At 41.9% G+C, this 25,304-nt stretch overlaps 1 protein-coding gene across 2 annotated transcripts in view; it reads left to right on the top strand.

The window, feature by feature from the left end:
* The window catches only part of PIK3AP1 (phosphoinositide-3-kinase adaptor protein 1), a 43,805-nt gene extending 20,525 nt beyond the window's left edge, over positions 1–23,280 (top strand). For both annotated transcript variants that reach the window (XM_074908327.1, XM_074908326.1), the window contains 15 exons: positions 822–970; positions 1,830–1,974; positions 3,487–3,629; positions 4,764–4,896; positions 5,637–5,833; positions 8,115–8,304; positions 14,340–14,435; positions 15,868–16,044; positions 16,848–16,910; positions 17,875–18,080; positions 19,332–19,404; positions 19,746–19,901; positions 21,642–21,712; positions 21,900–22,009; positions 23,077–23,280. In XM_074908327.1, the coding sequence (XP_074764428.1) occupies positions 822–970; positions 1,830–1,974; positions 3,487–3,629; positions 4,764–4,896; positions 5,637–5,833; positions 8,115–8,304; positions 14,340–14,435; positions 15,868–16,044; positions 16,848–16,910; positions 17,875–18,080; positions 19,332–19,404; positions 19,746–19,901; positions 21,642–21,712; positions 21,900–22,009; positions 23,077–23,131 (1,964 nt within the window). In that variant the 3' untranslated portion in view covers positions 23,132–23,280. The remainder of the gene's footprint in view (positions 1–821; positions 971–1,829; positions 1,975–3,486; positions 3,630–4,763; positions 4,897–5,636; positions 5,834–8,114; positions 8,305–14,339; positions 14,436–15,867; positions 16,045–16,847; positions 16,911–17,874; positions 18,081–19,331; positions 19,405–19,745; positions 19,902–21,641; positions 21,713–21,899; positions 22,010–23,076) is intronic.
* Positions 23,281–25,304: the final 2,024 nt, after the last annotated feature.

The raw sequence follows: 25,304 nt of genomic DNA, 5'->3' as shown, positions 1-25,304 counted from the left end.
GGTTTTTTTGCACCCAGTGATATCAATTCAGTTTGTTTGCTCTTCTGTTAATATCCATGCTGTTACTGGGAAACAGGAATGAGAACATTGTTTTGTACCCGCACATTGTTTTGCAGACACAGATTGTAAATTTACTTCTACTCTTGGGTATGTTTGGGTAGAGTACTGTTATTCTTCAATGCAAAGGCTCCAGTATGCTTCAATTTCACTCTTGTATAGATACAGGAGCTTATATGTCTTGCTTGAGGAACAAGATCTCTTCAGACTACTGCCCCATGTTGTATTTTGTTGACACAATAACGAATTTGGGAGGTAGAGTAAGCAACATAAGCAGGATCCAGAAAACTAAAGATACTACTGAAATGAAAGAAAAGTTGGTTTTCTTAATTTAGTTTAGGAGAGGAAGACTGAAGGCTGCTGCCCATGCTACAATGTATGCAGAGTGCAGCTGGAGTCAGATGAGTCCCGTTGCCACTAATTCTTATATTAGACATTAACGTACGAATTTTCCTCTCTAACATGAGAAGGGACTAGCCATCTAAGCAGAGTGGCATTGTTGTTTATTTCATAAACACGTTTAGTGCTACTCCAGCATTTTTGTGTCTTTGTGAATGTTTCCCAGCAATCCTTGTAGGGGAAAAGAAGAGGAAGCTCTGTAGTTTCTCTTTCTTCAACTAGATCCCCTTTTCTGAACATTACTTTGAGAAGAATAGCAAGTTACACGCCACCACCTCCCTGGTTGTTTCTCAGGATGGATGTGTATGATACTCATTTTCAGAAAAGGAGAGTGATGTAACAGGACTCTGTATGCTTTGTTTTAGACTCAGGCTGTGACTCTGTGACTGATACAGAAACAGAAGACGAGAAGAGCCCAGTTTACTCCCACAGACTTGCCATGAGTGAAGAACATGGATCATCCAAGAGCACTGGGGACCATCTGGTGGTGCAGCCTGACCGCATACGGTGTGGGGTACTGTATATCCACTCCTTGGGCTATGTTCTCACTGTAGGCTGGTGCAACCGATTACACTGGTCTGTAATGGATAGCTTTATGGGCCTGGGAATTAATCCCTAATTCCTTCTCTGACACCTTCCCTCTCAGACCCCTGTCCTCAGTGTCTATTTCACGAGCTTGGTTCCCTAGGCCCAGAAATAGCTTGGTAACATGCAGTGCCCAGTGTTATCTAGGCTGCAATATCGCTTATTGTCAGATAGTCTCATTAACATAGCTGCTTGTCTTGTGTGCTGCGAGGCAGGTTCACACTCTTGACTTCCTATCTTCCATTGTGGTGAGATTTAGGGGTGGTAAGGGGAGTAATTGTAATGAACCAATTAACTCCACAGCTGGATGCAGTCTAATATGACAGTTCTGGTGCATGTCCTGCAAGTGACTCCAAAGACCTTGGATCATGACTTCCTGTCTGAAAACCAGCATTTCTTAGTATAGCATCCCCTCAGATGGGAAAAGTCTAAGCTTCTTCCTTTGTTCTGTTTAGAATGGGGCTGTGCTGCCTGAGGGAAGAGACTGATAGAGTTGAAACTAAGTCATTTTATAAATCTAGCTCTAATCAGTTTATAAATCTAGCTGATAAATCTGCAGTTTTATCAACTTAATGCATGTATGTATGCTGGTGCAGGCTGTAACAGAAGCTACCTGCCCAGTTACTCCATGACTGGAAGAATCTCCTGAAAACTATTCAGGACCATGAAAATGACAGATGATAATTTATGAGTTAGTTGCAGTGGCAAGAAAATCCCTAGAAAAGGGAATTAACAAAATAAGTGTACTTATGTTGTGAACATGCATGTTGTAATGCCTTTTCTCTTAGGTGCAGACAACAGTTTATATTATCATGAAATGCAAGCTTGATGGTGAAGTGAAAACTGAAGTTGAATTCTCTCCAGAGAATGCGTCGTCTGTGCGTGTGCTGGCTGAGATGGAGAACGAGTACACAATCTCTGTGGAGGCTCCAAGTAAGCTGGGCTGAGATACTCCCCCACCACAAATTGCTTCCTTTCTATCTCAATCTGTCTGACCTGAGAAGTGCCAGAGAGATAAAGGTAAAGGTTGCAATGCAGGAAAACCTGAGGCCAGGAAATCTTGAACGTGCATTTTCATCTGTGATACTTTTGTGATGAGGTACCGAGATAGACTGCTGCTTGGGGACTCTGTTTTCCCCTCAGCAGCAGCAGCAGGGTTGCAGTGTGGAAACACCTTACCGGGAGTTCTGAGAGCAGATTGCAGCTTGTAAAGCGCTTTGAACTTAACTGTGTGTTAAAACCACCACCACATTAGCATTGGCAGGGCACCAAGAGAGGGTAAGTGCCAGTAAATAATTGCACGCCTATAACAGCATGTGCTCAATGTGTGATGATCTCTCTGTGAACAGAGGCTTGCCTTTTAATTTAGATATATTCTGTCACTTTCGATATTTACATTTACAAAACTTGGTTGTCTAAACTTTAGGTTCACTAAACTTTAGGGGCAAGATTTTGGAGCCTTACAGATTGATGGTAGTTTCCCAGCATGATTTTATTTAGTCTACTTTGGTCTGTCCTGTTGAAGATTGATTGTGCCAGCTCTGAGAATAGTCTAATAGTCATTATAGCAACTCCTGTAAAGTCAGTGAGGTGAATTGATTTCAAGAAGGTGACATCACCCACACAAAAATGTTCAACTTAATCTGTCTTAAATCAAGATTTGGAATTTAAACATGGACCTGGAAACTACCTTGCACTTTGAATTATAACCATGACCTTCACATTGATGGAGTGTACAACTATGTAAGCTCTTCAGTTTGTAACAGTAAAAGGAATATATATTTAAGTCCTTTCATGTGTGAATAACAATTTAATAATTTCCTGAGTTGTTTAACAGCCAAGCATATATACAGGGAAAGATTAATTTCAGTGGAATTCAAAATATTTGTGTTTGAAAGGGAAATTTCAGACCTATGCACATTGAGCAAAGAAGATCCCAAGGTGCAGGTAGGAAATAAATCCTGTGCATGGGTAAAGTTGCAAAGCTGTAATTCTTTTAAGTTTATTTTGTTCAGAGAGTAGTGAGGCTGACAGGGGTTGCAAAATCCCTAATGACTTCTCTCATTTCTCTTCCCTTCTTCCCCAGCTCTCATATTTTATGGCATGATTTAGAGACTACTCCAGAGAAAGCCAGGAGTGAAGAGATGTGAGGCTTTCTAGTTTGAGGTGGTATACTTTTAACATTAGTAGTCCAGACTACTGTTAGCAGAGGATCTATCAGGTCACAGGTGATGTGCATTGACATAGCTATAAAGAAGGTAGTTCCAAAGTACTTTCCTACCTAGTGTTCAGACCAACATCATCTCCTTTTTTTTCATCACTTCATGGTTTTGGTATTCAGCTGGCAGTATCTTCAAACTCCTCCCTCCTATCCTCAGGATATTTGATGCAGACTCATTCCCATTGTTTGTTCTTAATGGTGATTTATTCTTTTTCTTTTCAAAGATTTAACCTCTGGAACAGTGCTTCTGCAGATATATTCAGGGGACTTGATGGTGGGAGAAACAAGCATCATCTATCATACCGACATGGAGGAAATCAGCAGTCTGTTGGCTAATGCAGCCAACCCAGTACAGTTCATGTGCCAGGTAGTGACTCTAGCAAACAGCTGCTTTGGAAACCAGCTCTTTCAGAGTCTAGACAAGTGGACGTAAGCAAAAGCGCTTGTCGTGAAGTAGCTCTTCTGAATGAAGAAATGCAAAGTTATTTAGGAATTTTCATGTAACCTTGACATCCCCTTTTAGCGAAAGCATGGATGCTTTTTCTGTTTCTGGAGCAAATAGCTGGCTAAGGTGACTCAGGGTATCCAGCTAACACAAAAAACATGCAGTCAATCAACACTCACATTTAGACCTTGATGTCTTGAAAAGATTGAGATGACAGAACTTGATATAACAGAAAGTACTATAATGAAATAAATTGTTTAGAAATTTGTACCTAAGGGTTCTTGGAAAACATGTGAAAAGGTAGTGAGGATTCATACTAGCTGAATGCAGTAGAGTAATATAAAATTATTTGTTTATTCTTAACACTTATTTCTTTAAAGTCACTCTTCAGTTCTCATATTGTATTTTGCACAGTTGGGATACCTGAACCCTAATCAGGGGTAAAGCTTGCCCAAGCATGTTGTCTTTGCTGCCTGCCTGCATGTCACTGATCAGCCACATGTAGTGGAAGCCTACAGAGTAGTGTTGTTAGTCACCAGCATATCTGGGGCAGAGGAGACTCTCTTTCCCTTTCTTTTTAGTTGAAGTTGTGGAGCAGTTGGTACTGGGCTGTACCTCTACTTGGGGAATAGGCCTGCTTCCCAGTCTTTGGCTAAGAACCAGTCCAAAATATATACTCAAGTATACTCAAAGCAATTCAAAATGGACTAGCTCATACTTAAAGCAGGAGTGGCACTTCACTGGAACAGTTTCAGAAGTAATATTATACCTATCAGGGAAGTAGGAAGTAACAGTTTTCTGTGCTTTCAGTTGCATAAGTGACTTTATTATTGTACTCTGTCTTGTGGAGTATATGGTTCTCATCTGCTTAGATTAATGGTACTCTGTTTCTGGACCAGGAAGCTATTCATGTTCTTTGCTTGACCTGAACATTGCTACCTTCTGTGTTTATGCCTGCTGTTTTTTCATATGTGCGAAATAAAGAAACACCTTATAAATCTCACCTAAACTGAATCTCGACTCCTTCAAACAAAATCACTTTCCCTTTATCCCTAGGCCTTTAAAATTGTGCCATACAGCATAGAAGCACTGGACAAACTGTTGACTGAGTCACTCAAGAAGAACATTCCTGCCAGCGGCTTACATCTGTTTGGAATCAACCAGCTGGAAGAAGACGATATGACAACAAGTAAGTTGAAAGATTTTTGTTTTCTTTTTAAACTTCATCTGTATCTGTTGTTTTACCTTGGAGCACCTTAAAACTGCATTGTGTGGCACCTGGTTGTCTCAAAAATCTTGGATCTCAGCTAGGAAGCTAAATTTCTGATGATGCCTGTAGAAGGGGAATTGGTATTTTGCTTGGGTGAGCCTTTTTTTATTATATGCATCAGTCTCACTTCCTTGCACTGTGACAGATACAGCTATGTAGACAGCTTCAAACACAACAAAAGGGAAAAAATTATGCTCCCCAAAATGTCTCTTTTATTTTCTCCCTTGCTCTTCTCCCAGCCCCATGTGGCATTTCTCCCCAGCCCAGTCCTTTCCCCCACTCCTATGACTCTGCTCTAAGGTGCACAGTGGGCACTCAGCAGTTGCGTTGGTGTGGCACCAAAACATGGTTGCCTTATAGCATCTGTATCCTACTGCAATGATGATCTAAGAGGTCCTTGCAAACTTGTGATCCTACATACATTAAGCTATTACAGTGCCTGATGGTCCATTCAAGGTCATAGGACTTCAGCTGGGATATGCGCTAGATACCTCAGTTAATTTGTGCAGAGTTAGTTCCATTTTGAAACTGTATATATACTTTTCAGGGCTTCCACACCTGCTTTGATCTGTGTGTTTGCTAGGAATTCTGCTTCTCAACTGCTGACTCTGTTGCTGCTAGAGAGAAGCTTAGATTCTAACAGGCTCCTGTTCTCACAGATCAGAGGGATGAAGAGTTGCCAACACTTCTTCACTTTTCTGCAAGATATGGGCTGAAGAACCTCACCGCCTTGCTTCTTACATGCCCCGGAGCACTGCAGGCCTACAGTGTAGCCAACAAATATGGCCACTATCCGAACACCATAGCAGAAAAGCATGGCTTTAAGGACCTCCGCCAATTCATTGATGAATATGTGGTAAGAGGAAGCAGCACTCCTGCACTGTCCCGCAGCAGGTGTGAGCAGTTGCACCAAGCTTGACACTTAATGTTGTGGGAGCAGGAGTGATGAGGTAATAAAGGGTGCAATGTGGAGTGGTAGGGTGTAGAAGACAGACATTCAGCCACACTGAAAGCTTCCAGGCTGGAGGGCTGAGTACATCTCTGGAGTTGGGGAAGTTCTTAGCGCTTTTGCACAGAGAAAGTAAGGTGGAAGCAGAGACTGCCATACTGGGTTTCCTTATCCATCCATCTAATGAAGTTTCTGCAGGGATGTGGTTGGTACCTGGTGTACTCTTCTAACCTCTCGTCTTGTGAAAACTACAGCCCCTTCATCCCACTTACTTCGGGGAGTAATACGGAAGGAGAATAAGTTTGGGAAGGTACAATCTGAGGTGCTCTCTGAGTAGTCATACTACAGTCTGGATTGCTTATTAGCTCATTCACAGCTGATCTGTGTGTGTAGTCTGCCTGTTCCACTTGAAATCTATTTCTTCCTGCATTAGGACAGCTGTCTGTTCCCTACTTGTTCTCTCTGGTAGCCCAATTCATAATTCAGTTCTCTTTGAGTTAACCCTGTCCCCAGAAGAGCACTCTGATTTTTCCAGATTATGACATGGACCTGACTCCAGCTGCACCAGGCTGTTGTTCCTGTGGGGTCCTTTGATGTGCATTGGGTTTATCCTTTCTTACAAGGATCTTATCTTTCTAACAAGCAGCTCCTTGACTTAGATCATGTGAATTCTTGAGCAGATTTTATTTGCCTTTGCTTTCTGTTGAAAAGTTGTGTGTAACTGTCCCTAACAGTTGTCTGAATGGTAGGTGATATATCTGTCAGCCTTAGTGTGGTTCTGCCAGATAATTACAGTAGTGTTTAGACCTATTTAGAAGGCATGGGTGGTTCTTAGTCTTGTGGCTTGCTTCTTGTGAATTTAGGGTTCCACATTAGAGCTAAATAAAAGTAACTCCCTGTTCTGAGATCAGGAGGGCTGTAGGAACTGTAAATTGTGTTATTAAAATCTTTGCATTGGGGTAGGAGGGGGATGCTTAGGAAGTCCTTCCAACCTCTTATTGCAGTACTATGCTCCTCCCATGTCCTCTCTACCAGCACAGTAACAGAGCTGTGTTAACAGTAGGTCCTGTTTACTGACCATCAAGCTATCTGTGCAGCTTAGTACCAGAGCACACAAATGATTTGCACCAGTGTGTTCACTGCAAGATAGCGAATTGAAGCACTGCTAGTATGAATATCTGAAAATCCCAGTGAACCCCTTTACTTACCGAATTTTCTCTCTGGCAAAAGTTGCTCTGCACCTCCCATAAGCATCACAAGAGCAAGCTGCCTGGCCCATTTTAACTGTGGAGGGAAGCATCTGTAGACAGTTTTGACACGCATGCCCTGTGGATTGAAGGCCCATGAGGTGGCGGTTGTGGATGGAAGAATATCTTTTAGTACAGCAAGATAGTTAAGATGGCAGTGCTTGTGACATAGTGGGAACCTGGGGAGGAGGCTGGGATGGAGCTTTATATTTTGCTCTCTTGTGTGGTTTGGTGAAGATCTGTACCACACACCCCCCCATCCTCCCCACCCCATGTTGCAAATATGTGCAAAAGAGTGCTGCTGTCCTGTGAGTCAAAAGTTGCCTGTATTACATAAACAGCTGCCTGTTATGAGGTTTCCTGTTAATCTCACAGAAAAGGGTCTATGTACTCCCACTCTGGGTGTTAACGTGCTGCTGCTAATGCCAAGAAACTGAAATTGAATCTACTCCAAAGCTAAAACTTTGGTTTCTTGCAAGTGCTCCATGTGCAGCAAGCTTTCCCTCTATGGTCAGCCACATTTACCCCAGAATAGTCTTTGACAAGCATTTGTATTTTTAGGATGAGCTTTGCTTATGTTCTAGGTGTTTGCAGACATCAGGTAGGACATGAAATTGAGGTGGTGAGAGGCTGTAATGGCTATTCAGAATGTGTAAGCACCAACTTGTTTCACCTTCATTACCTATTACAACATGGATCTTGAAGGCTGTGCCCAGACAGCAGTGGGAATTTAATTCCTCTGAGAAGCCTTAGTCTTCTGTAGTGGGAATTTAATTCCTCTGAGATGCCTTAGTCTTTGGGAATGGGCTGCTTTTAGAAGGGCTTTTTTCCATCAGTGATGGGAAAATGAGATATCTTTTGCTTGCTTTGATTCCTCAAATCCTTTATTTAAACGAGGCTTGAATGTTTGTGGGTTTTTTCTTGTCCTCCTTCCTCTCCAGGAAACGGCAGATATGCTGAAGAGTCACATTAAAGAAGAGCTGATGCAAGGCGAGGAGGATGAGGCTGTTTATGAGTCTATGGCTCATCTGTCCACTGATCTGTTGATGAAATGTTCCTTGAATCCTGGCTCCGATGAAGAGCTTTATGAATCCATGGCTGGATTTGTCCCTGGTGCCCCAGAAGATCTTTGTATGTATATTCATAGAATCACAAAATCATAGGATGGTGTGGGTTGGAAGGGACGTCTAAAGGTCAACTAGTCCAACCCACCCTGCAATGAGCAGAGATCTCTTCAACTAGACCAGGTTGTTCAGAGTCCCCACCCAAGAGTCCTAAACTGATCTGTATCTCTTATACATAGTAGTGCCTCAGTTGATTTTCAGAGTAAGGGCTGATTATAGTTTTTCTGCTCTCACCACAAGGAAACCATGCTCGAATTCTGATAGTGACTGGCTGATAAAACTGCTCTAAATCTTTGATTGCCAGTATACAAGATCAAGAGCTGTTTCCTCGGTGCATTGAGGACTCCCTGAACCCTGAGCAAGTGAATTAGCATTTGGAAGAGACCAAATTTTCTACCATGTCCTGCTTCTCCCTCCTGAGAGCCAGGGAGGTAGGAACGCTGACTTACAGACACTGTTGGAAAAGAATGCTATGTAAGATGTGATTTTACTAACAACTGGGAAACTGAAAAACAAGAGCTGAGCTTCTACCTCAACAGTTTGACAACCAAAGAAAGTGAACATCTAGAAATGTGTACCAAAGAGATTATAATTAAAAAATCATTGTTCTAATCCACTTTGTTTATTGCTAAAAATATAGAGCTAATTCTGATAAATATGCAGATGTTTAACTTTTCACCCTGCCATTAATATTCAGTGAGGCCGATTGCAAATAATCAAGTTAAGTACCTATGTTAAGCAATTGTAAATTTGCTGTACTTACCTGCCTATTTAGTCTGACTTCATCCCACTGATATATTTTATGATTCCCATGATGAGCAGAGAATCTAGCTTATTGCAGTTTAAGTACCTGCATAAGGACTTCTAGTGTTTCTGCAGCTTTTGAGTGTGCTGCCTCAGGAGAAGAGTTTTCTTACTGAAACACTTTTGCTTATAGACTACATCTGGCCTGGGCTAGTTATCTCCTCTTTTAGATTAAACCACATGATAAAACACATTTTTGTTGATTATGGAGTCCAGAAGACATTGTTGGTTCTTTGGCTGAAATCATAAAGCCTTCTCTCTGAAGTTTTGTTTGGCTGCTGTAGCAGTAGTTTTGCTACCAAACCCAGGATTTTTCTGCCTTCAGGTGGAGATAAGTAGTAAGGCCAGTTCACTCCTAAGGAGCAAAGCTGCTGTTGTTTGCAGTAATGGGGTGAGAGTTTCTAGCTGTTTGGAAGCTCTGCCTGCAATCAGTGCACCTCTGAATGGGGTTGATTGACTATGTGTGTGGTGGGGGGAAAAAAAGACAAGTCCAACTTGTCTTCTTCCACCTCTGAAATGTCCAGATCTCCCAGAAACTATGCAGGGGGATATTCCTTTCTTTCATGGGTGCAAATCAAGCTCCCTGTAATTTACCACTTTTGAACCAGACTCTGAAAAGCCTCTCTGAAAATATTCTTAGATTCATTCAGATTTATATCAGAATTGTTTCTTGTCAAGAAAACTATTTGCCAGCCTTGCAGACTGTTGGTGGAAGAACTGTTTTAAGGGGCTTTTTACTTTTTCCCTGCTGAAGATCACCACCTCCCTCAGCCTGCTGTCTCAGTTGCTTGTGTGTGTTCACTTGCTGTTTCTGTCAAACAGGCCACTTTAAGTGGAACAGTTCAGTTTCTGGTTTTCCTGCCCTCACTTACTCTGGTAACCTGGTCACAGGTTTTCCTGCCCTCACTTACTCTGACTGACAGATCTCAGGAGGGACTTTGGCTAGCGTTTTGGATGAATACATGAAACAGAGCCTGCCTGGCTGACAGGCATGGAGATGAAGAGCTAGGATAGGTTGCCATGGGATGATAAAGGTTACACATTTAATGCCTAAATGAGGCTGCTTTCCTTAAGACTCCTCAGTTGCAAAGGCCCAGCAGGTGTATGTCCTTTAGGGGAAGATTATGCAAGCACAGCTACATTAGCAGGGTGGCATAGGTCTTTGGGATCAGCACCAGAAATTTCTCTGGGTTTGCAAATGTGCTGCAGGCTCTGCAGGGCTAGTAGGCCTAGAAATATCAAAATCCAAGATGTCCCTAAAGTAGGTACTTATGATTCCTTTACTGAAAAGCAGAGCTGAATGACTATGTTTTAAAATGTTTTCCTCATTGGTGAGATGTTGTTTATGGCTTATCTGTAATATCTCAGCGAGAAATAAGGGTGTGTTTCCTGCACTCTGGAGTTTTCCTAGTGTATTGCTCCTGCACACAGATCTCCATTACGTTTCACTTGGGAGTCTTTTATTGAAAGTCTCTATTTTTCTTATGTAGTCTGTTAGTCATTGCCTGAAGCATATTTACAGCTTGTCTTGAGCAGTGCTTAAAATCTACCTGTATCATAATGGGTAAGGTTAAATTGGCACAAATGCTCGACACTGAAATAGATTCTCTCAAAGTGAAGGTGTTTCAATATTATTTAGAGTACCAGCACACAGGCAAACCCTCACTGAAATTAGTGGGAGTGCTGACTGATTTATAGCTGCCATCACAAATAAAGGCTTCAAGCTTTTGTACTGACTTAAAGGTTTGTGAAGATGAAAAACTCCCTAGGAAATCATAATCAACGTCTACTGAGCTATTTTCTCTAGGTCAGAGTAGCCCTTATGTGAGTAGTTACCGCTGTGGTGTAGAGGACAATATCTGGGCTATTTTAAGTGTAGCCATACTGTGGCAGCATGCCCATTTATTGTGATCCAGATGTGCTTCCACCACAGTTTTTCAGAGACTGATCAAAGGAAGGTTAGATACCACAGGGTCAATTTGTCTGGCAGGAACTGGTTTGAGAATAAGGCAATGCAGGACTGGAGCCATTATAATGAGGTAAAACTAGTAGCAAATACTTGAATATTGGAGTGTTCTGTTCTTGTATTCTTCATCCCACTTGTGACTTTTCAATGCATTTTTCTGTGTTGTTTTTTTTCTCTCTGCATTTGATCCTGGGGAAACATTTACAGAGACAGTGCAGAAGCTGTGCAAGGGCACAGTTTTGCTTAAACTGATGCTGTGTGAGAGTTGCACACACCTGTGTTGTTAGTTGCCCCTTTAGGTTTTGAGATAAGTGATGGAAAGAAAAAAAAAAAAAAAGGAAAAGGTCTTATTCATCTACAGAACACTGCCTCCCTTTCTGCTGGTGGAGAGTGTTCTTTCCGAGGTAGGTCTTAAAGTCCTGAGCAATGTATATCATCAAGTACTCCTAACTAAATCAGTGGGAACTTACTAGCTCCTGCTGTTACCTTGTTTGCTGTCTTTTAATAATGAGATTGAATTGCCTTATTTAATTTCTTATCATTAATGTAATTATTCCCACTTCAGAAGAGCACTTCCCTCTTTTCAAATACCTGTAAAGTCAAACATAATTTTCCCGAATATGCTTCAGATTGGTGCTGGTTGCAGGTAAGTGTCATTTAGCTGAGTCACACACTGTAACAGCAGCTGAATAACGAAAAGGTAGAGTTATTTCCATCATACCAGTCCGGTAGTATGGACTACAGCATCTTATAAAGTGCTTTGCTTTTTCTGTTTTCCTTTCACCAGCACCTCCTGCAGATTTTTGCAAAAAAGGGTATTTTGAGTAGGCTGGAGCTGTGTGCAGGAGAGGCTCTGAGAGCAAGGATTCTTGAAAGTGCTGAAAACCCGTCTGATATGTGTGAAGATTAAACTGACTGGTTTGTTTGCGTGTGTGTTATTACCCTGTTTTACTTGGGGAAAGAGTTACGATGAATTTCATCTGTCCAAGGTCAGTCAGTGGCAGGGGCCAAAGGCTGGTGAAACAAGTCCAGACTCTTAGCACTGTTTCCATTTCTATGAGCTGTGTGGACACTCAATTCCTAGACAGTGTGAGTTTCATGCAGAGATTTAATCCTTTATCCTAGAGAGTTTCAGCTGACTAAAATCTATTGTTCTGTTGTTTGCAGACCTCCAACACCTAAAGAGTAGATGTTAGTTCATATATAAATAAGTTGCAATGCCCTTATTCTATCATTTTGCATATCCTCTCCGTACTCCACCATTTTTATTATCTTGAAACCAAGTTTATTGTTTTTTGTTTTTTCCTTAGTTAATGCAAGAAACAGCAGCCTCTTTGTAATCCTTGAGCAAATTGAGAGAATTGTGCACAAAAATATGACTGCTTATAAAGTTCTGAGTTGTGATTTGTGCCAACACATTGAAGCCTTTGTCTTGCATAGACCAGGTTGGATGAGGCTTTTAGCAACCTTATCCAGTCGAAGACGTCCCTGCTCATGGCAGGGGGGTTGGAACTAGGTGATCTTTAAAGTCCCTCCCAACCCAACCCATTCTGTGATCCATGTGTAGGAATACCTGGCATCTAGTGTTTGCAAATGTTTATATTATATATGTAGGTCATAACTTGTATGTCTGTCCACGGATTTGTTGAGCTCCCTTCTGAAGCCTTGAACTTTTTCCAGTTAAACTCTCTTCAATTTTGGTATGTGGGTGAGATGTTAGGTCTCATCTATATGCAAGACAGGCCCGTGTGCAAGAGAGTAGTGAGGTGGCGATCGTGTCTTCTAAGGAGAACTAATTAGTTGATGAATTTAACTACATTGACTATGTGATAGAAAACAAACTCTGCAGTACCCTGTTGCACTGCTGGTTTAGTAATCCTGCAGAGCACAACCAAAACTGGGAAGATTCTGTTTCCTCCACAGAGAATGAAAGGAACTTTGCACACCTGTCACATTGTGTTCTACCTCCAAATCCATAATGTAATGGCTTTCCTCTGGGCCTGTATTTGTTACAGGTTAATTTCCAAAAGCTAAATAAAAAATAATCAAGGTGGCTGCAAGGTGGCAAAATTGCTCTACAGAAAAATACAGGTCTGTAGTGATGAGCCTTTAGGATGCTCAGATGTCAAATCTGTGCTTTCATGTAGTGCAGCAATACTTAAGTGAACATTATATTAGGTTGGTGGTGAGCAGATTAGCTCCAGCAGCATGCGACTTGGCATGGACTGCAGAGCTCTTGAGAAGCTGCTGCTGTGTAGTTAGTCCACACAGCATGCAGTATTATTGTGGCTATGCTGGAGGTATCCCTGTGAGGTTAAAGCTAGGTTGGGTGCAGTCACAGGACTGTCAGTGAGTGCTTTGACAATTGTTCTTTAAAAGACCCCCACAACATTCTAGCAAAGCAAAATCTTGCTAGCATAGTCTTAGCCCTTTCTCATGATCTCCTTAGCTTTGCAGGAAGAAAATAAGAAAGGTCAGCATATATTAAAAATACATTTATAGAGAAATATTTAATATTCTTTCATGCAACCCAAACCATCAAGTTTACATAGTAAAAGATATTTCACAAAATGCTTCAACAATTCACCTGTATCAATAAGCCTCAACAATTCATTTATATCACACCTAACATTTTATTTTATTTTTAGGATTAGTTTTAGGTTTACAATGAGGTTGACCCTTTTTAAAAATCAGAATTCTTCCTGTCAAAATACCAATTTAAAGTATCTTACTGTTTACTGTAACTCTTTTCTCAATACTAAATGGTCATCTGACCCTCTAAACATCTTCCAGTCCAACTAATTAACTCAGACAGCTGTTTTGACTTTTATCTAAACAAACACTATCTTCTGTGTTGTGGGCAAATTGTCCTTAATGTTTTGTTTTGCCAAGTCAGAGGGTTTCCACTCAGTTTGGCATCTCAGGAGTGCTATGCAGAGGCCAAAACCTTCATCTGGCCCACATACTCTCACTAATATAATAGTTAATCCTCAGTGCCTGCTTGAAGCCTTGTCAGAACTTCTGAATAAGCAGTTAATCACCTTCAAGCATAACCATCAGGTAGCTGGCAAAAATTTGTGCAGAGTGTAACAATAGCAACTTAGGAGCCTTCTTTGAGTCAAATGTCTTGTCGGTTGCCTGCCTTCCTCTTTGATTTTCACTATAAACGAAAGGTCCAGTCAGAAATACCACATAATTTTATTACATTATATTACCTTGTTCCACATGTTTAAAGGCCTAATCAACAGGTTCATCTTTCTGATTTTTTTCAGATGTAGAGATGCTTCAGTCCAAACCAGACACTCCAGTTGCCACAGATGAAGTTTCTCTAACTACAAAAGACTCGATGCTCCGCAAGTTTTTAGAAGGTGAGACCTGTTTGGAGAAGAGGGATGGCCGTAGCACAATTAAAGCAATTAAATGGAACTTGAGATTTCTTCTTGATCTGTTAAGGATAGGATAGTCCACACTTTTTGACATGCACAGTTTTGTCTTAGTGGGTTCAAACCAAGGCACAATAGAAAAGGCAGCTTGTGAGGTGATTTCACATATGCAGTTAGTTTCTTATGAAAGAGGAGGAGAGTTTTCTAGTTTGAGTCCCTGCCTACCAGTGAATGCAAGCACACAGCTGGTATCTATTCAGGAATGGCTGTCTTCAGTCCTTATCTTAGTGATGGAAATTAATTCTGTTGTCCTGATGTGGGTACAGGCTCCCCTCATGGGCAGAGGCTGAGCATAAAGTAAAGCAACACAAGCTATTGATGAATTTTAATGTAGATGCTTTATTCAAAAGTCCGTCCATTGAAAACAGCAACCTGGAAAGAGGAAAAGAACTGCTGGCTCCCAAACCTGACCTATACTCTGCCTCTTCAGTGCTCCCTCTGCCTTCTCTAACCAAAGCCAGACCTTAACTTTGTGCTATCCCCACTGAGCATGATTGGTTTGTCCAAGCCTTTTCCTGACTCACCAGGTTCCATGGGATACAGGCTCACTTTTTGTGGGTGACCCAGCTGGAGTCAGAGCAAGATTAAGTCTGGGGTTCTTAACATCTTGTTCTGTTCTTCCTGCCATGCAGATGCTCTAGCAGTCCCATTGCATTGACTCAACCAGGTGTTACAACATCACTAAAGGAAAGTCAGTCCAGTGGTTAGGGTATTCACTTGTGATTTGGTAACAGAACAGGGAGTTAGTCCAGAAGCTCTTAATTCTTTTTGCTAGGATGCAGACAGAGGGAAACTAGCTTTTAAATCAGGTATGACAGCATTTGGTGATTTTGCAGTCATGTTAGGAGTGAGAATAGAATGGAGATGATGAGTTAGTATAATGGTAGCTGGCCTCCTTAAGTAGACATCTACCCAGTTCTGAGACGCGTTGTCTGAAATCATATTGTCAGTTGATGGTGATTGCTTATTTCAGACAGAGGAATAATTCTCTGTAGTACTTTGTAGACCACCACAAGTAGCTTTTGGAAACCAGTGCTCTGTTTGATTTGTTAACTGTTATAATGTGTTAATTAACTTGAATTAATTGAATAAACTTGAGTTTTAAAAACAGTTATGATATTTTCCACTACAGTTTCTTCACCAAAAAAGATGGTACTAACTCAGTGGCAAACACTTACATGCTACTAGATGTTAATGACTTTATCAAGTCCTGTCTTGAAGGGCTTTGGCACTTTAAGTCACTGTAAAACTGTGAAATGGCCATCTTGGTAAGAATGTGGTACATAGTGCATCTGGAGGGATCCAGTGTTTGGTGAAGTGGCAGGTTGTTTTTCTTACAAGCTCTACTCTGTTGTAGGTGGCAGCATGGATGCGCCGGACTCAGAAGAAGTTTACCAGCAGTATGGTGAAGATGTATACTACTCAGTGGAACAAGATACTTTTCCACAGGAAATGGCTAGCAGACCTCCAGTTCCTGTTCCAAGACCAGAATCCAGCTCTCCACAGCCGGACAATGAGTTATACATCTCCAAAAGTGAGTTGGGTACCAGGACCTAAACTGTAGACTAGTCAACTGTAGAATGGCCTTGATATGGGCTCCAGCTGCTGAATAAATGCCAAGAAAATCTATACGGTTTTGAGACCCCTGGATGACTTGGCTCTGAAGCTGAATTACCTTTGGGATCCAATTTCAGATCTGTTCTTCATTTTCCACCTACTCTAAAAATGTGGGGGTGTTGTATCATGACATCTTGGCCTGAGCTTGTTGTTAATGAAAGCAGTAGGATGACAGATCACCCCCAAATGGTATAAACAAATTCAACTAGGAAAGATCCTGATATTATAAGGACACAATCAAGCTAGTAAATTGAGACATTACTGTTCTGTAATGATATCATTGATTCAGTAGCATTTGCATAGGACATGATTCTGTACCTCACTACCTCCCTCTGAGGTGGGGTTTAATTAAAATTGAAGAAAATTGTGTCTCTTAGTTTGCTAGGCAGTTTTGGAAATCTTGATCATATTTCAGAAACATTCTAACAAGAACTACAGTAACATGTAGGAGAGTAATATCAGTGACTCCTCCTTCCCACCATGACAGGGCTGTGGGGAAAGCATGTCCAGATTTCTCTTAGATGTGGCTGAGCTAAATTCTTCGAGGTCAGTAGAAGAGGATCTACTGTACAACTCCTTATCTTGTTTTCTTCAGTGGACTTAGTAGGTTAACAGAAGCTATAATGCAGTGCAGAATTGTGTATGCTTCCTGTATTCATCCTTGCTATTTCTGTCTTCATGAGATGCATTTTTAGTATCTTAAGAGTGTTTGTTTTACAGTTTTTGCACAGAAAGCTCAAAGACCTGAGAATCTCTATGTCCCTAGAGGAAAGGTTAAGAAAGGTAAGTCAGAAGCTCACCCTGAAGATCTTTCCCATAATCCAAAAGCAAATCTGTTGAGGTAGCTTCATTTGTATGAAATGTAACAGAGTAGTCTGTTTTGCAAGGCTCTGAGGATAATAGTCCTATATGAGTGGCCCAACCTTTCTGACCTTTTATAACGGCAGAGTGTGGAGGGGGTAACCTTTTGTCACATACTGTACATAGCCCCTGTCTTGGAGTTTATCCTCCATCAGGTTCATGATGATCATTGAAGTCCTTTTTCATGTTGTTACCCATATTATTTCATGGAGTTGATGTCCCACTTTTGATCTTCTGTACATAGCCACTGCCTGTTGATCATCATTTCCTGGGATTTAACCTATAGTGAGCTGCTTGCCATAGATCTGCACACTTCCAAAACTGTGCACTTATTCTTTCACTTCTTATCCTGTTCACTGTAAGAGTACCAGGAACCACATCTGAGCTTTGATCTCATGTGTCAGGAACTCCTCTTTGTTGCAAATTAGTTATAAAGAGTAGTTACATCAGTAGAACAGTAGGATGAGTTTTCACCTTTCTGTTTCTGGAGTTACACTGCACTGATTACCTAGGAAGAATCTAGCTTTGTGACTGCCAAGGTGAAAGCTCTGTTTTGTGGATTGCTAAGGAGAGATTTTTGCAGTGAGGAAGCAGAGCACTTTAATGAGTACATTTTGTACTGGTCACTTAAATAATAGTTTTAAGAACAGAGATTATCCCTGCACACACAAGGCCACCTCTCAACTGCGCTTTTAGCCCTGACAAATAGCAGGATGGCATAAGGACAAAACACTCTTCTTGTTAGGGAAACATTCAGTCTGTAATACTTTTTTTTTTTTTTTTTTTTAATCTCTGCTTTATCAGGGGTGCTTGAGTTTCTTTGTATTCAGTGATGAGGGCAGATGCCACAATTTCAGTAACATTTTTGGTGTTGTTCTCTCTTCAGAGACAATAATCAGACCTGTAAGGGACCCATCTCAATCAAGCATATATGATCCATTTGCTGGAATGAAAACCCCAGGTCAACGGCAGCTGATTACATTACAGGAGCAAGTGAAAATGGGCATACTCACTGTTGATGAAGCTGTACTTCATTTTAAGGAATGGCAACTGAACCAGAAAAAGAGATCAGAATCATTCCGGTTCCAGCAGGTACAGGCTTGTTCCACTGTTTAAGAAATACAGCTGTCTCTCTAGGTATATATCACAAGCTGTTCAGTGTGGGTACACTTCTTTCCTGGTTGGAGCAGGAAGACTGCTAACAGCTCCCCAGCTAGCAGAGTTCTCTCCTGACACAGAGGTGCTGTTCCTGTGCAGTAGCAAGCAGATAGCTATTTTACAGATCTGTTTATCTGGCAGTGGTATTGTTAGTTTTTGGAGATCTGTACACTGGAATTGGGCCAAATACAGTTGGCTAAATTACCTTTCTAGAGGTCACCTAGCACCTACCTGCTGACAGGGGACTTCTGTGATGAATATTTAGCTTGTCAGTTCTCATTCATTTCAGACCAGTGAAGACTTAGTGTCACAGATGGCGTATTGGCTTTAAAGTCCTATCCTGTAGATGGTGTGATCCCACCCTGAGTGTTCGATGGCTCCAGGACTACCTGTCCTTTGCAGTTGGGCAAGGTCTAGCAACAGTCATTAGTGAAAGCACAGTGTTTGGGTGGCTTAGCTGATCTGAGGGAGTCTTTAGTTGGCAGCAGCAACATAATGACTGGTGGAACTAGCAGTCATAGTCCATTCTCAAGTTAGAGTGGGGTGCTCTCTTTAAAACCACTGCCTGCTTCTTTTGAAACCTTTTGTTCATGCTGCGGCAGTCTGCTCTCACCCCTGAGGTGCTGGTCTCCAGTGCGTGATGCTGTTTTGGGAGTTGTCAGAACAAAACCAAGTCTCAATGGAGACTTTGCTCCCAGTTACATTTCCAGGTGTCCCCTCTTGCTTCAGTAGGGATATCCTGAATTCTTGTTGAATTGTTCCTCAAAGTCTGGGATGCATGGCATCCTCCTCTGTCCTTGCAGTCAGAATTACCTGTTCATTAGTACAGAAAGGACTGTGCAGTTACTTCATCACGGATCTTGTTTCCGTGCCAGTGTCACAGTGGGAACAGAAAATAGAGGGAGTTCTAAACCAAATGTGCTGCTTATCTGCAACAGCCAGTGAGTCTGAATTTGACCTTAACATACACTATGAACATCTGAAAAAACTTGTCTTCTGAAAGGCACACATGGATTTCTGAAGGGAATAGATTAAAACCTGTTGACATGGTTTGGACTTCAGCCAGTAGTAGGCTTTGTTACAGCTTAGTTGCAAAGTGAGCTGAAATATATTGGTATTGTCAGAAAGCTGCTCATCCTCCTCTGTCCAAAACCCTGACAAAAGAATATCTTGTGATGTTTCTAGGAAAATCTGAAACGGCTACGAGACAGCATAACCAGGAGACAAATGGAGAAGCAAAAGAAAGACAAAAGTGCAGGTAACAGTCTCTGATTCTGACATTCTCTGTCAATGAAGCAGCTAACAATATTAATAGGTTCTTCTGGCAGAAATGTCTCTGTGTGTATTGTAGTTATGTGGCATTTTAATATTCATATCTGTGTGCCTGTTGGCTAAAACGTAGGGAAGTTGCTTTATTCCTCAATTTCCCAGACCAAGGAAAGGATGCCCACATCTGTGGAGTGAATCTTGATTTATTCATGTACAGTTATGATTGCCCTTATGTGATTGTGTTTAACTTTGTTCTTGGGTGCAAAGCTGTCTCTCAGAGGCTATACTTTATGGCATAGACCCTTCTGAGCTGTTTGTTTTCCCTTCCAGATTTGGAAATTACAGTACCCATTCGACATTCTCATAATACTTTGGGGAAACCAGAATGTGGAATATATGAATATACCCCCAGGAAAAACGTTTTCCCACCAAGAAGGGAGTTAAAGCGAGGAGACTGGAAAACAGAAAGCACATCCAGCACAACAAGTAAGCAAACCCTGAGTGTCACCGTCTCTACAGGAAAGCTGGATGGAAAACAATTTGTCCAGCCTGACTCTGAAGTCAGCTCAGGGGACAGTACTTCTGTTCCTGAATCCCAGTACTGATACCTCCACCCCAAACCCTGCATGTCTCAGGCTGCCTGTTCTCAAAACTGTAAAAGCAGTTCCAGGTACATCAGGTGGTTTGGGCATCTTGTGTCTGCATCTCTGCCGAAGGAGAACCTGAAAGCTGAAAGATTCCCTTGAGCCTTCTCAGGGAGGGCATATCACCCATCTTCAGTTCTTTAAAAGTAGATGTCAGCTGCTCTCATAGAAAAAAGGATGCTCCCTTGCTGTGACTCTCAGCAGGCTGCATGCTCTTCTGGTCTAAAGGGCACAGTTATATTGCAGGCTGGGATCCAGTCTCTACATGTCATTTACCAGTCTCTACATATCTACGGTATCAACTGCTGTAGATAAAAGACAGCATTTTTCATTATTAACTGTGGGACTTCTTGAGTGATTTGGACAGTCTGCACATTTTTACTGTCATTGGTCTTTATTAGGTTTAATTTGTGCAGATTAAATCTCTGCATTCTTGCTGTTACTGCAGACTGAGCAATTCTTTTAGAAACCGTTAAGATCATTTTGGTCTTCTGAAAGGAAAACTAAGTCCCGGTGAGCTTACTACCTTTGGGGCTTTTGGCAAGATATAGCTGGTACACAGCCAGAGTGGTGCCAGAGGCAGCTCACTGAGCCCATAACTTGCATATAAGAAGTTATGAGAGCAATGTTAACAAGCCTGCAGAGTTCACTGTGTGCAGATTGGCTCTCTTTCACATGGCATGATTGTGAGAATGGACCCTAACACACTATTTAGCACTCTTAAATGCTGCTGTTTGTACCACCTGATAATGAATGTTACCTCACCCAGGCTAGGGAAGGACTGCAACTTATTGACAAAACCTCTCTAGCCTCCATTTCAGTGTATAGGTTTCTGAACATTAGTGTTCCAGTATTGCATAGCCCTACATAACGTTACTTATAACTGAAACCAGCCATAGCAGTGTAGGATAAGTTTGTAAGTTGCTGTCATCTTCAGAGATGGCATGACTGATTGCAAAAACATTCCCAACTCTTGAGTCCATGGAAGTTAAATGGGTTTGCATAAATGATTGCTAATGGTTGTTTGAACAAACTTATCATTTTTAGCTGTGAAATAGCCTAGGAAGTATTCCTGTGATGAGTAAGGATTGTTGTGAGAGGATGTGGTGAGTAACCTCTCAAGCAGTCAGTTACTCCAGGAATGAATGTGTGACAGTGCTCAGAGCCATTTACCTCCATGCAGTTGTTAAGGACGTAGGGACTGATAATTTAAGTATGGATGTTGGGTATGTAACACTTGTGAAAATATTTACCTGACTTGACAGCTGATATTGGCACTGGATCCTTTCAATTAGATTATGGTTGTGAGTATTTAACCAGAAGCCTAGACCTAGACTGGGTAGAAATCTGCTAGAAAGAAAGCAAAACTGGATGTTTTGGCCCTGTGGTCTGTGTTTTATGAAATGCCATTGTTTGGATCCTGAACATGTGAAAAATAACAGTGGAAATAAATTAATCTAAATAAACCTTAAATGATGTGTGAAAGAGATAAGCATGAGGTTAGGAGTCCTGAGTTAGTGATTTGCAGTTAAATCGCCAGGATTTAGTAATTAGTTCATTTTCTCTTGCTTACTCACTCCAGGTAGTGCAAGTAACCGCTCCAGCACTCGGAGCATATTGAGTGTCAGCAGTGGGATGGAAGGTGACAGTGAGGTAAGCTCTCTCCTCTGCTATATACTGGTCCACTGTTCCTAAGTATATGGCCGCCTTTTCATGCGAAAGAAAATGAGCTCAGGGATGCGTTGCATTTGCAGAAATGGCAAAATGTAGCCACTTCTGTTGTTGAAGGTAACAAGAACCAAATTCTGCTGGTCTGTAACCTCTTTTCTTCACTTTGTAGGACAATGAAGTCCCAGAAACAACTAGAAGCCGCAGCCCAGTTGCCCACCAAGCAGAGAGGCTGCCTTTTCCAGAAAGGCCTCCCAGAGTGCCTCCTCGAGGTGCAAGCAGGTAAAACTAAAATGCAGCTCAAACATGTGCTTTCAGTGATTCAACACAGAAGCCTTGGGCAGAAAGCAAGGCAGGAAGCCAATGCGCCTTTCAACAAAATCTACCAGACTATTATCTATAAACAGACACTGTTAGGAATTGTAAGATGCTTGTTTCTCACCAGTAATACTTGGTGGAATTGTTTTCCTAGTCGGTAACATGCCTATTGCAAAGCTGTTACTGTGGTTCACACACTGCAAGGGGCAGCGCCATTGAAACACACAACACTTGCCGTAATAAGACTGACCCAGGTGGCGTAACATCCTGCCACTGGCGGAGATTTAGTATCCAATCCTCCTGAGAAGATCTTGGAAAATACAAAGTGTAGTGCAGAGGGAATTCCCTTTTGGTATCCCCTTGGACGTTTTTTTCTTGTTACAAATTTTAGATCTCTCCAAAGCACACTTGTTTACATGTATTATTGGCCTCAAAGTAAGAACTGCACTGGTTTTATCAAAGGTGTTGAGGGGTTTTGCCTTGATTTGATCAGACCACCACAATCTTAAGTAACTTGTGAACATTCCTTGAGTCTAACCAGTCTATGAAGTCCAGGCCCTAGCAGCTTATCTAAGTACAGATGCTAACAAAATTCTTCAACTCCTAAAATATTGATCACTAATGTGTGGGTGCAGTAAGTTCTGTATGTTGTCTTGGCTCTGGCAAGAATATAGATAGAATTTACCTGTAGTTAGTTTGAAAAAAAGATTTTGAATCTTTTGATGTCTTCCTATTGCTCTTCATCTAATCTTCAGAAGAAAGCTACTAAACAATCAAAGTTTTACTTCAAGTATCACATCTTCTTCCAGTAACAGAATTATTGCAGCCAAAGAGCAGAAGAAATAACTTGGACAGGAACAGGGCTCTGGCACCTTGGCATCTGCTCTGTTGCTGAATCACTGATAGCATGTTTTTCTTCTTGTATGACTATTGTTTGTACATAGGATTCTTAGATATGCTGTTATTGCATGCAATGTGTTGTTCCAGAACTCTACTATTATTTTTAATGCATATGTATTCTCTTTTCATAGGCCTGTAAGCTGTGAAAGCTTTTATCCTCCACCTGTGCCCCCAAGAGGTCGCTGAATTTCTCAACATCTGTGGAATATGAGATTTTTCTGTTTGTATGTGTGTTTGTACAGACATTTTGGGGTTGTCTTAAATTATTTATAAGTGGGAGACAAATGTTTTCTTTCCCTTCCTCCTCCCTAAAGCTCTGGTGACTTTTCCCATGATTTTCGTTTTTTCATTTCTTGGCCTTGTGTAACTTTTTTGCTTGGAAGAATTTTGGTGCTTTGAGAATTCAAGAAAAAGTATCATAGTTGGGAAGGAGAACACTGATGTGTGTCTTAGCAGCCCTGCACGAACATGAAGTCTCCTTTGACCAAGAAAGAACACGTGTCCTTTTAGAAACTAAATCCTGATAAGCATTGTTACCAAAACCCTCAATATAACCAGCCTACAAGGGCTTGACTGGAAAACATGCTTCAAAAACTAAAGAAAATAAGTTGTTTGAAGAACACTCATTACAGCAGGAGCAGGTGAAGGTACTGCTGTTTGGTATAACATTTTGGGTATGGACATACTGACCTTTCAGGTCAGTAGCATCTCCCTCCAGCAATCATTAAACAATGGGAGGATGAGAACTTGTCTTTATTCAAGAATGTATTTTGCATACAGCCTTGAAAATGGCTTTCCCTTTCCCCTTCACTCCCTGCAGAGGACAGACATTAACAAGGTGTTGAGTGTGCTGCATTTACCATGAAAATTCCAGCTGGTAAGGGACCTGCTGTATCACAAAACAACTGTACTTAAACCACTTCTGGGGAGCAGGTGGGCATGTTGTTACTTGAAATGAAGACTGCCCTCTCAAATTAGAGGAAGGAATTGGCTGCAATGCTGTGTTCTGTATCTCTTACATGTATTCACTATAGAAGCAATATAAAGGTGTTTCACTTCATCCTCTGCAACAGTATAGCGAGTCTCCAATTATAAATGCACACACCTCACAAATACCAGCTGTGTAGTTGGCCCGCTGCAGTGGAAACAGGCAGCCTGGGGGCTGGACTCTTGTTGCTCTATTCTTCCTTTCTAGCAGTGTGAATCTGCAACAGCTGTATCCAGCCTTTTTTCTGCCTGAGGGCTTAAAAACTTAAGGAGAGCTTCCTGGTTTGGCTCTCTGTGTACCAAATGTAGAAAGCATGTAAAGCAGACTTGAATGATCGAAGTGATGTCATCCAGAGGGACCTGGACAGGCTTGAGAGGTGGGCCCATGTAAACCTCATGAAATTCAACAAGGCCAAATTCAAGGTCCTGCACATGGGACAGGGCAACACCAAGCACAAACACAGGTTGGGTGATGAGTGGATTAAGAGCAGCCCTGTGGAGAAGGACTTGGGGGTGTTAGTGGATGGAAAACTGGAAAACTGACTACAAGCCAGCAATGTGCACTCACAGCGCAGAAAGCCAACTGTATCCTGGGCTGCATCAAGAGAAGTATGGCCAGCAGGTCGAGGGAGAGGATTCTCCCCCTCCACTCTGCTGTCATGAGACACCCCCCCCCTGCAGTACTGTGTCCAGATCTGGAGTCCCCAACATAAGAAGGACAGAGACCTGTTGAAGCAGGATGATAGGAGGGCCATGAAGATGATCAGGGGGCTGGAGCCACCTCCCCTATGAGGACAGGCTGAGAGAGTTGGGGTTGTTCAGCCCGGAGAAGGCTCCAGGGAGACACTTATTTCAGCCTTCCAGTGCTTGAAGGGGGCTACAGGAAAGATAGAGAGGGACTCTTTATCAGGGGGTGTAGTGATAGGACTAGGGGTAGTGATTTTAAACTGAAAGGGGGTAGATTGGATAGAAGGAAGGAATTATTTACTGTGAGGGTGGTGAGACACTGGCACAGGTTGCCCAGAGCAGCTGTGGCTGCCCCCTCCCTGACAGTGTTCAAGGCCGGGCTGGATGGGGCTTTGAGCAACCTGGTCTAGTGGACTGTGTCCCTGCCCAGGGCAGGGGGGTTGGAACTAGATGATCTTTAAGGTCCCTTCCAACCCAAACAACTCTATGATTCTTTTAGGTCTTGCAATCTTCTGTGCATATCCTGGCCCTTGGGGGACAAATGTAGGGATCTGGTTGTCCGTGAGTGATGCAGATGGGAATTCTGCAAGGTAACATTCAGAATAGAGAATTCAGCACCGTCACCTACTTGGTTTTCTAGCCCTCTTGCAGCCCCGAGGGAGATACATATACATCTGTACCTGGT

The sequence above is a fragment of the Athene noctua genome, chromosome 5 (genome assembly GCF_965140245.1).
Source record: "Athene noctua chromosome 5, bAthNoc1.hap1.1, whole genome shotgun sequence".
Lineage (NCBI taxonomy): Eukaryota > Metazoa > Chordata > Aves > Strigiformes > Strigidae > Athene > Athene noctua.
Note: the sequence above shows the minus strand (reverse complement) of the source record. Positions and strands in the feature narration are given on the sequence as shown.